Genomic DNA, 12,101 nt, shown 5'->3' on the forward strand with positions numbered 1-12,101 from the left:
GTTGTTCGTAGATGAGTGCAAAAGCCTGAAGCAGGAGAAACGAAAACAGGAGGCGCCTTACATAATTTTCCCCAAAGACCTCGAGAACTCTTTTGAAGAGATTAGCCGCGTTCTGGAATTATTCCCAAGAACTGTGCCAAATGCAGCAAAACATTCCTTTAAAGAGATAAGGATTAAGGCTCACTAAAGACCACCAGACAGCTGTTTCACAATTCGAAAAGCTATTAGCTGTGTGCACTGCATTTCTGACTTGGAAAAAATATTTATTTTTTTCTTTGCTTTCTAAAAAGTCTCATACTGGAGAAATATTTTATATATATATATACACACACATAAAACTAGCCAATTTTCTTTTTGAATGATCACTTACTTAGGGCTTTACAAGACATTAAAAGTTAAATGTGAAATCTATGCTTAAAAGCTAATTTATGATGTCCAAGCTTAGCCAGATTCCCCAAAGGCAAACAACCGCAGTGCCTCAAATATGACTAGATCACATTAAATTTAAGCCCAATAAATTAAAGGAAAAAAAAAAAAACCTAGTCCTTTCTAACTCTATGGGCAATATCAATTTCCTCACTAACTCTTTTTCTGATAGTTTTGGATGAAGGGGATAAACTTTGCCTTCTGGACAGAATGATGGCTGAGCTGAGCCATAGGCAAGACTAGGCTGGTGCCTCATTTTAACTTTTAATTTTATACCGGGGTATAGCCAGTTAACAGTGTTGTGAGAGTTTCGGGTGGACAGCAAAGGGACTCAGCCACACATACACATGTATCCATTCTCCCCCAAACTCCCCTCCCGTCCAGGCTGCCATGTTAACGTTGGGCAGAGTTCCATGAGCTACACAGTAGGGCTACCAAGGCCCATGTGTGTACATGTCCATCCCAGACTCCCTAATGATCCCTTCTTCCCATCCTCTCGCCCACGCCCGGCAACTGTAAACTCATTCTCTAAGTCTGTGAGTCTGTTTCTATTTTGTAATAAGTTCATTTGTATCATTTCTCTTTAGCTTTTGCATATAAGGGATGTTATATGATAATTCTTCTTCTCTGTTTGACTCACTTTACTTGGTAGCTGTGCCATTCTAACTGGCAAGAGGACATGTCCTTTTCTGAGCTATGTGGCAAAAATAGACTCAGCATCTCTCCTGAGCTGGACTTTTAGAGTTTTCCTTAGATGATGAACAGTAAAGCAAATAATACAAGAAAAAGTCAACATGGAGTGGATGACATCAGCCAACAGAGGATCAGCTGGATGGCTGGGGACTGTGCGGGGAGAACACAGTGTCTGGATTCAGACCCACGGTTGCCAATTACCAGCAAACAGCGGAGAGTCATTAACCTCTCTGGACCGGTGTTCACACTGATGACTGTGAGCTGATGATGAGACCCTGAGAAAATTAAGTAAAACCAACTGTGCCCCACACAGAACAGACATTCAATACTGCATCTGTTAACTGCAATGAATTATTTGGTGAACATTTACCTATTACAAAGAGAGGGGTCAGCAGCATTTCTATAAAAGAGTCAAGCCCTTGGCCTTCCTGTCACTTGAAACGTAGAAAGGAATGCACTTAGGTAAAGGACATAATAATAGGGACTTCAAAATTCCATGACATTCTCAGAAACAAAAATACCATGTGACTTTATCAAATAATGCAGTAAATTTCAATTAATTTAAGGGGGTTTCTATCATGAAAAGAGGAAAGAGGTCAAATCCTGGGCATGGAGAATTATATCAAAGAACTCCCTGATGTTCAAGCTGGTTTTAGAAAAGGCAGAGGAACCAGAGATCAAATTGCCAACATCCACTGGATCATGGAAAAAGCAAGAGAGTTCCAGAAGAACATCTATTTCTGCTTTATTGACTATGCCAAAGCCTTTGACTGTGTGGATCACAATACACTGTGGAAAATTCTGAAGGAGATGGGAATACCAGACCACCTAACCTGCCTCTTGAGTAATCTGTATGCAGGTCAGGAAGCAACACTTAGAACTGGACATGGAACAACAGACTGGTTCCAAATAGGAAAAGGAGTTCATCAAGGCTGTATATTGTCACCCTGCTTATTTAACTTATATGCAGAGTACATCATGAGAAACGCTGGGCTGGATGAAACACAAGCTGGAATCAAGAATGCTGGGAGAAATATCAATAACCTCAGAGATGCAGATGACACCACCCTTATGGCAGAAAGTGAAGAGGAGCTAAAAAGCCTCTTGATGAAAGTGAAAGAGGAGAGTGAAAAATTTGGCTTAAAGCTCAACATTCAGAAAACGAAGATCATGGCATCTGGTCCCATCACTTCATGGGAAATAGATGGGGAAACAGTGGAAACAGTGTCAGACTTTATTTTTGGGGGCTTCAAAATCACTGCAGATGGTGACTGCAGCCATGAAATTAAAAGACGCTTACTCCTGGAAGAAAAGTTATGACCAACCTAGATAGTATATTCAAAAGCAGAGACATTACTTTGCCAACAAAGGTCCGTCTAGTCAAGGCTATGGTTTTTCCAGTGGTCATGTATGGATGTGAGAGTTGGACTGTGAAGAAGGCTGAGTGCCGAAGAATTGATGCTTTTGAACTGTGGGGTTGGAGAAGACTCTTGAGAGTCCCTTGGACTGCAAGGAGATCCAACCAGTCCATTCTGAAGGAGATCAGCCCTGGGATTTCTTTGAAAGGAATGATGCTGAAGCTGAAACTCCAGTACTTTGGCCACCTCATGCGAAGAGTTGACTCATTGGAAAAGACTCTGATGCTGGGAGGGATTGGGGGCAGGAGGAGAAGGGGACGACTGAGGATGAGATGGCTGGATGGCATCACGGACTCAATGGACGTGAGTCTGAGTGAACTCTGGGAGATGGTGTTGGACAGGGAGGGCTGGCGTGCTGCGATTCATGGGGTCGCAAAGAGTCAGACACGACTGAGCAACTGAACTGAACTGAACTGAACTGAATCCCTAAATAAATAAATGTCTGTATTACGCTCCCCAAAAGGAAAGAGCAACACCCATTCGAGCACAGTGTCCTCCTCCATCCCCCTTCCTGGACCTTGTTGCTCCCCCAGCTCAGGAAAGCCCTGCTCAGCACAGACAAGCCCACCCCGAGCACACCTGGGGGATGGCGGGGCGCCCACCCTGACTCCTCTCCTGGACCCTTGTTAGTGGTTTTCATTGCTGTTGTTCAGTCACTCAGTCATGTCAGACTCTTTGCAACCCCATGGCCTGCAGCACGCCAGGCTTCCCTGTCCTTCACCATCTCTCGGAGGGGTTTTCACTGGCCAGATTTATATTTAGGATTAAGACGAGTCAGCAGCCTCTCTTTCCTAATCAAAATCAAGGCAGGTTGATAACCTGTAACAAATACCTTTTATATCTAAGAAACAACATGGTCAGAAAGTTTAACTCGTTAATACAGAGAAGGCACAGTTTTCTCGCTACCAACATGCAAACGAGTTTTCTCTTGTTGTTTTGCAACCCCATGGACTGTAGCCACCAGGCTCCTCTGTCCATGGTCTGGGGAGCAGGAAGGGAAACACACAGACTCAGGGGGCCACAGCGCAAAAACAGGACACATCAGGCAGAATCTGGACCCCTAGTTAATTGGAGTTGCCCGAGTCATCATCTAGACTGAAGGATAAGAGTCTGGAGGGAACCGGAGCAGCAACATGTCTGTACTTCCCTTCGAGGTTCCAATCAGTGGACGCAGTTTGCTGACTGAGACACACAACAAAAGGGCTTTCTGTCCTGCTGGAACCATGGCAAAAGACTGTACCCTCTAAGCCAGCAGTAGAGAGAGACCGTGTTCCATCTGCCAATTGGAGGAAGCTTTTACAAAGGCCCAGAGCCCCTCTCTGTGTGCAAGGCATGACTCACAGTGCGGCTCGTAGGGGGGCGGAGGGTCTCCACAAGGCACACACTCCATGTCTTGAAAACCAACAAGTTTTGTCTTTCTGTAAAACCTAGAAGAGAAAGGAGAATAATCTTTGTGTTGCTTTTTTCATCTCAGCTCACAGATGCAGCAAACAGATTTCTGTCATAAATGACTGCCAGTCTCCATTACCAGCTCTCTGTTCAAATAAGGTTCTCAAAGGCTTAAAGGTAACAGTATATTTTAGACAGGCACAACTCTAGAAAGCACTCTGAGCATGCAGTGGACACTTAAGAAATGACAATTCACTAAATGTAACTTTGTAGATTCTACTCAGCCCCACTTTTGTACATTGAGGTGTGTGTTGGGGGAGCGCCAAGAGGAAATATGAAATCTGGACATTTCTACTGTTATTTAAATGACAAAATACCTTATGCAGTGCTAGTTTTTAACCTTTGAAATTCAGAAACCAAAATGCAACGCAAACCATAAGAACACCAGGGAAATGTAGGCAGATACTTGTACAATCTTGATACGGGGACACCTTTCTAGGAATGACAAGAAATCCAGGAACCAGAATAGAAGAGATTAACAGTTGTGAACATACACACACATAAACACACTCACATACACATGCATGCACAAATACTAGAGACGTCTGAAGAGCAAAAACAAACCGTCAACATAATTAGTGGGCAGAAGAAAAGTGGAAAATATTTCTAATCACAGTGTCGTCTATAACTTAACTTAAAAATCATTATGATGAAAGTAAACATGGGGCATCTCTGATGGTCCAGTGGTTAAAAATACGCCTGCCAATGCAGGAGACACGGGTTTGATCCCTGCTCTGGCAAGATCCCACCTGCTTCGGAGCAACAAAGCCCCAGGGTTACAACTATTAATACTTGTCGAAACTAGAGACAGCCTGCACACAGCAACAAAGACCAAGTGCAGCCAAAAATAAATTTTTTTAAAATAAATAAATTTGTATAAAAGTAAATACGGCAACTGAAAAACATGCAAAGAACATTAATGTTCCAAAGGACACATCATAATTTTAAAATTTCATAATTTAAAAAGTCGCTCAGTTGTGTCCGACTCTTTGTGACCCCATGGACTATACAGTGCATGGAATTTTCCAGGCGAGAATACTGGAGTGGGGAGCCTTTCCCTTCTCCAGGGGGTCTTCCCAACCCAGGGATTGAACCCAGGTCTCCTGCATTGCAGGCAGATTCTTCACCAGCTGAGCCACAAGGGAAGCCCAAGAATATTGGACTGGGTAGCCTATCCCTTCTCCAGCGGATCTTCCTGACCCAGGAATTGAACCAGGGTTTCCTGCATTGCAGGGGATTCTTTACCAACTGAGCTAAGAGGGAAAAGATGATGAAATTAAGAACTTTAAAAATTTTTAACATTAAAATCTTTTACCTCATTACTAACAAGCAAATGCAAACTGCAATGAAAATATACTGTTTTGAATTAGAAAATTGGGAACCTGTTGGCACGCACCTAGGCAAACGGGCACATGTGTGCAGGGGGAATACAAACCGCTGCTTTACAGGGCAATTTAGCAACAGGCCATCAGAACTCAATAGAACAGTTTACATCCTATCCAGTAATCTCATGTTTTAAAATTTATCCTCAAAAAATAATCAAGTGGGGGAAATTGGATGTAAATAGAGAAACCACAGCATTGCTTATAAAAGAAAAAAACCCAAGAGGCCTGGCCCACACCCAACAGCAGATGTGACCTTAGCCGTGGTGGACCCAAGGCTGTGGAATATGAGGGGGCCTTTAGAAACCACAATGCAGGTCTACATACCTATTTTTTTTTCAATTCATGAAATACCATTAACTGAAAATGAATTGTGAATAATATAATTCTAATTTGCACAAACACACACTTTGGTATAGATTCTTTCAGATTATTTATCAATGCAGCTAAAGACATTTATGTGTGTAAAGCTGCATTGGTATATTATACACCAATATTAATAGTGATTATTTCTAAATGGTGGGGATTCCAGTGATTTGTATATACATACATATGTATACATGATATATGTATTATAGACACATGCATTTTTTGACTTTTCCATGACAAAAAATAGTGATATGGAGAATAAATTACAGATCAAGTTTATAGAGACAGATAGATGCAATTATTTTGTGGAATTGGATTATTTAGCAAATCTGCATGATTTGTGGTTGAAGCAAAATCTGCATTTAAACTAGATAATTAGACCAAACGTTCAGACTCATCCAGTACTTGCTCAACCTCCCATTTTTAACTGATTGTGAAGGTCTGCTTAAATGATCGTGATATGGTGACTTTCCACCACAATTTGATAAAAAATATTTCTTTTGGAATTTATAAGGTAAAAGGCAAAGAACAAAGTTGGAGGAGTCACACTTCCTTGTAGAAGCTTGCAGAAAATCGTCTGACCACGCATGTGCGGGTTCACTTCTGGGCTCTCTGTTCTGTTCTGTTCTGTTCTGTGTGTCTGCATTTATGCCAGCATCACACTGTACTGAAAACTGGAGTTTGTAACGTGTTCTGATATCAGGAAGTGTGACTCCTCCAACTTTGTTCTTTGATTTGTCCTTTATAAATTCCAAAAGAAACATTTTTTATTAAATTGTGGTGGAAAGTCACCATATTATAATCAAATAAGCAGATCTTCACAGTCGAAAATGGAAGGTTGAGCAAGTACTGGATGAGTCTGAACGTTTGGTCTAATTAATGGCTCTGGGACAGTCTCTTCAACAAAAGGTGCTGGGAAACTAGATTGCCACATTCAAAAAACTGAAGTTGGATCCTGATCCTACATCAAATAAAAAAATTAATTCAAAATGAATTAAAGACCTAAACATAAGACCCCCAGACTGTAAATTCCTGGAAGAAAATACAGGAGAAGTTTCCTGACAACATCTGGTAATGATTTCTTGGATACGACATCAAAAGGAATATAATAAATAGACAACAAAAGCAAAAATAGGAAGTACATTAAATCTGAGACTTTTGTATATCAAAGGATACTATCAAGGTGATATGTACTTATTACCAAACTCATGGGGTGGTATACAATAGATACGTACAGCATTAGTCAATCATACTTCAACAAAGTGGTTAAAAATGTCACAACCGAAAAAAAAAGACTTTTGAATTTCAGTAACAGTTTCTTCAGAAGTTAAAAACAACTGAGACAATGAAAAGAATGAAAAGGCAACCTATACTATGGGAAAATTTATTTGCAAATCATATATCTGATAAGGGGTTGATGTTCAGAGTATTTAAATAACTCCTAAGCTATGGTTTTTCCATTAGTCATCTACAGATGAGAGTTGGAACATAAAGAAGGCTGAGCACTGTAGAATTGCTGCTTTTGTATCATGGAGTTGGAGAAGACTCTCAAGAGTCCCTTAGACTGCAAGGAGATCAAACCAGTCAATCCTAAAGGAAGTCAACCCTGAATATTCATTGGAAGGACTGATGCTGAAGCTCCAGCAAGTTGGCCACCTGGTGCAAAGAGCTGACTCACTGGAAAAGACTCTGATGCTGGGAAAGATTGAAGGCAGGAGGAGAAGGGGATGCCAGAGGATGAGATAGTTAGATGGCATCACCGACACAACGGACATGGGTTTGAGAAGGACAGGGGAGCCTAGAGTGCTGCAGTCTATGGGGCCACAAAGAGTCAGACACAACTAAGGGACTGAACAAGAACAACAACAAAAACGTCCTTTGCGAGGAAGGGGTGATGCTAATCCCTTCTTCACAGAGTGGTTTGGCAATTAAATCATCGAATCCATACAGAGTGCTTGGAAAATGTCAGCCATCCTGGTTACTAAAAGCAGCAAAGAGGGACCCCTGCCAGAGGCCATGTGGCCCCTTTTGCAAAGCTTTCATAGACCCCGCATAACATTAACTGACAGTAATGTCTATGATGTATTTAGTGCTTCCTGTGCCCTAGGCACTCTGCCAGGCTCTGGACATTAGCTCTATTCTTAATCCTTCCAACAGTGCTACAGGTTGGTAGCATTACTACATGATATATGCATCAGTTCAGTTCAGTCGCTCAGTTATGTCCGACTCTTTGCGACCCCATGAATCGCAGCACGCCAGGCCTCCCTGGCCATCACCAGCTCCTGGAGTTCACTCAGACTCACATCCATCGGGTTGGTGATGCCATTCAGCCATCTCATCCTCTGTCATCCCCTTCTCCTCCTGCCCCTAATCCCTCCCAGTATCAGGGTCTTTTCCAATGAATCAACTCTTTGCATCAGGTGGCCAAAGTATTGGAGTTTCAGCCTCAGCATCAGTCCTTCCAATGAAGACCCAGGACTGATCTCCTTTAGGATGGACTGGTTGGATCTCCTTGCAGTCCAAGGGACTCTCAAGAGTCTTCTCCAACACCACAGTTCAAAAGGTCAGCTTTCTTCACAGTCCAACTCTTACATCCATACATGACCACTGGAAAAACCATAGCCTTGATTTTTACATAATTGACTTATTTATCAGAGATTTTTTTTTGATGTGAACCATTTTTAGTCTTTGTTGAATTCATTACTTCTGTCTCATTCAATATTGCTTCTGTCTCATGTTTTGGTTTTTTGGCCACAAGGCCTGTGGGATTTTAGTTCCCTGACCAGGGATCGAATCCTGCGCTAGAAGGCGAAGCCTTAACCACTGAATCACCAGGGAAGTCTCTATTAGATGAATGATATTTTCACAGGTGAGAAGAACTGATGTCAGAGAAATCAAGCAACTGGCTGGAAGCCACGACCATACTTGGGAACAAGGGCACTGACTTTCCCTGGTCGGTCAAACTGTAGCCCGGAGGACAGACTCCACCCCAGGGTTCGGCGGGGCCCAGCCCACGGTCAGGTCCTTATCCCAGTAAGACCATGGCTGCAGAAGCCGGGCATGGCAGCAGGAATAAAAATGCCCACCTTGTGCCTGATCTTGGCATTTTTCTGGAGGCAATATGCAATTCATATATTTTCTTTCTTTTTTAAAAAATATTTACTTATTTATTTGAGTACACCGTATCTTAGTTGCAGCATGTGGGGTCTGGTTCCCTGACCGTGGATCAAACCCAGACCTCCTGCAAACCCAGGCACAGAGTCCTCGCCACTGGACCACCAGGGACGTCCCTGTTTATTTTCTTTGCGCCTCAATGTTCCTGTCTGTAGAGCACGTGTGAACTATTTGCCTCTTTCACACAAACACAGTCAAGCTGGGTGAGCACTTTGAACACGCCCAGGAAGACCTGTGTACAAGTCACTCTGTAATTGTTGCCTGCCCCATACTTTCATGCTGGCTTAGAAAGGATGTAATTTTAAACTAATCATATAAGTAAACTATGAAACACTATTCAAATATCTACTCATTTCTAACCTTCCCGCATGGAAGCATTCATTTACAGGACAAGCAAACACTGATGGAACTAAAAGCTGTGGGTTCAGGTGACAGCAAATTCGGTGGAACATGAAGAAGTGTGTCTGGGAGGGGGCTGAGGGAGGCTGGATCCTCTCACGGTCCAGCAGCTCACACCTGGGGTCCTCCCCAGTCCCACAAACAGTGAGTCCTGGGTCTCTAGGCACTTCCCACCTTGGGTGGCAGCCCCCATGGACTCCTCTTCCCCCTGCCCCCACGCCCGACCCCAGTGAAGAGGGCAGAGGTGCCCAGACTCGGTTTTGTCAGGACAGGAACAGAGATAAGACAGGTGTTCAGTTTCTATCCCTGCATTAGATTTGCACAAGGTCAAAACTCGGCATAATGATACTCAACAGGTATCAGCGCCTTCTGAAATTACATTCCTTTTTTTTTTAAAAAAAATAACAGATTAGGGACATCCCTGGTGGTCCAGCGGTTAAGGCTCTGCACCTCCAATGCAGGGGCATGGGTTCGATCCCTGGTCAGGAACAGCTCTCACGTGCTGTGCAGCACAGTCAAGAAATAAAAAATTCATTAAAAAATTTACAAATCAACAATAAAAACCCAAATAATCCAATTAAAAAAAAAAACCAGAGTAGATTATTGAGACATACTTCAAATACCATGCACTCCATCCCTTTAAAGTAAACAGTCTAGTATCGACACATTCACAGAGCATTCATCGACACAACCTGTGTTCCATCAGAACCGACTATTTTAGAATATCTTCATCACTCTAGAAAAGAAACTCTGCTCATTCTTCTTAATCTTCCCCAGCCACTAGCCCTCGACGGCCACTGGTTTACTTTCTGTTCCTTAGATCTGCCACAGCAGGACATGTCACACACATGGAACCACACAGAACGGGGTCCTTGTGATTGATTTCTCTCACTTCGCATCATGCTTTCTAGGTTCACCCACGTTGCCACCTGTATTGGTAATTCATTCCTTTTACTGCAGAACAGCATTCTGTCATTAATTTGTTAATTACACTCCATTTTGTTGATCCATTGATCAGCTGAAGGATATTGGGGTCACTTCTACTTTTTACTATTACTTATAGTGCTGTGAACAGCTGTGTACAAGTTTTTGTGTGGCACGTTCTCAATTCCCCTGGTTATATACCCAAGGGTAGAACGGCTGGGTTGCAAGGAAACTCAAAGTGTAACTTGTTGAGGATCTTCCACACTGTTTTCCAAAGCAGCAGCACCATTTTACATTTCCAGTTTCTCCAGTCCTCACCAATACCTGCTATTGTCTGTCTTTTGGCTACAGCCATCCTTGTGGACACAGAATCAAGAATATACAGAAGAACTGTACAAAAAAGATCTTCATGACCTGGATAATCATGATGGTGTGATCACTCACCTAAAGCCAGACATCCTGGAATGTGAAGTCAAGTGGGCCTTAGAAAGCATCACTACGAACAAAGCTAGTGGAGGTGATGGAATTCCAGTTGAGCTGTTTCAAATCAGCCAGACATCCTGGAATGTGAAGTCAAGTGGGCCTTAGAAAGCATCACTACCAACAAAGCTAGTGGAGGTGATGGAATTCTAGTTGAGCTATTTCAAATCCTGAAAGATGATGCTGTGAAAGTGCTGCACTCAATATGCCAGCAAATTTGGAAAACTCAACAGTGGCCACAGGACTGGAAAAGGTCAGTTTTCATTCCAGTCCCAAAGAAAGGAAATGCCAAAGAATGCTCAAACTACCACACAATTGCACTCATCTCACTCGCCAGTAAAGTAATGCTCAAAATTCTCCAAGCCAGGCTTCAGCAATACGTGAACTGTGAACTTCCAGACGTTCAAGCTGGTTTTAGAAAAGGCAGAGGAACCAGAGATCAAATTGCCAACATCCGCTGGATCATCAAAAAAGCAACAGAGTTCCAAAAAAACATCTATTTCTGCTTTATTGACTATGCCAAAGCCTTTGACTGTGTGGATCACAATAAACTGTGGAAAATTCTGAAAGAGATGGGAATACCAGACCACCTGACCTGCCTCTTGAGAAATCTGTATGTAGGTCAGCAACCAACACTTAGAACTGGACATGGAACAACAGACTGGTTCTAAGTAGGAAAAGGAGTACGTCTAGGTTGTATGTTGTCACCCTGCTTATTTAACTTCTATGCAGAGTACATCATGAGAAACACTGGGCTGGAGGAAGCACAAGCTGGAAATAAGATTGCTAGGAGAAATATCAACAACCTCAGATATGCAGATGACACCACCCTTATGGCAGAAAGTGAAAAAGAACTAAAGAGCCTCTTGATGAAAGTGAAAGTGGAGGGTGAAAAAGTTGGCTTCAAGCTCAACATTCAGAAAACGAAGACTGTGGCATCCAGTCCCATCACTTCATGGCAAATAGATGGGGAAACAGTGGCTGACTTTATTTTGGGGGGCTCCAAAATCACTGCAGATGGTGACTGCAGCCATGAAATTAAAATATGCTTGGTCCTTGGAAGGAAAGCTATGACCAACCTAGACAGCATATTAAAAAGCAGAGACATTACTTTGCCAACAAAGGTCTGTCTAGACAAGGCTATGGTTTTTCCAGTGGTCATGTGTGGATGCAAGAGTTGGACTGTGAAGAAAGCTGAGCACCGAAGAATTGATGCTTTTGAACTGTGGTGTTGGAGAAGACTCTTGAGAGTCCCTTGGACTGTAAGGAGATCCAACCAGTCCATCCTAAAGGAGATCAGCCCTGGGTGTTCATTGGAAGGATTGATTTTAAAGCTGAAACTCCAATACTTTGGCCACCTGATGCAAAGAGCTGACTCATTGGAAAA

General features: G+C 42.6%; 1 protein-coding gene across 1 annotated transcript in view; it reads right to left on the bottom strand.

The window, feature by feature from the left end:
* The window catches only part of TNFRSF19 (TNF receptor superfamily member 19), a 64,092-nt gene that overhangs the window by 28,335 nt on the left and 23,656 nt on the right, over positions 1–12,101 (bottom strand). Inside the window, exon 4 of the mRNA XM_068984578.1 lies at positions 3,879–3,964. Coding sequence (XP_068840679.1) covers positions 3,879–3,964 — 86 coding nt within the window. The remainder of the gene's footprint in view (positions 1–3,878; positions 3,965–12,101) is intronic.

The sequence above is a fragment of the Capricornis sumatraensis genome, chromosome 12 (genome assembly GCF_032405125.1).
Source record: "Capricornis sumatraensis isolate serow.1 chromosome 12, serow.2, whole genome shotgun sequence".
Lineage (NCBI taxonomy): Eukaryota > Metazoa > Chordata > Mammalia > Artiodactyla > Bovidae > Capricornis > Capricornis sumatraensis.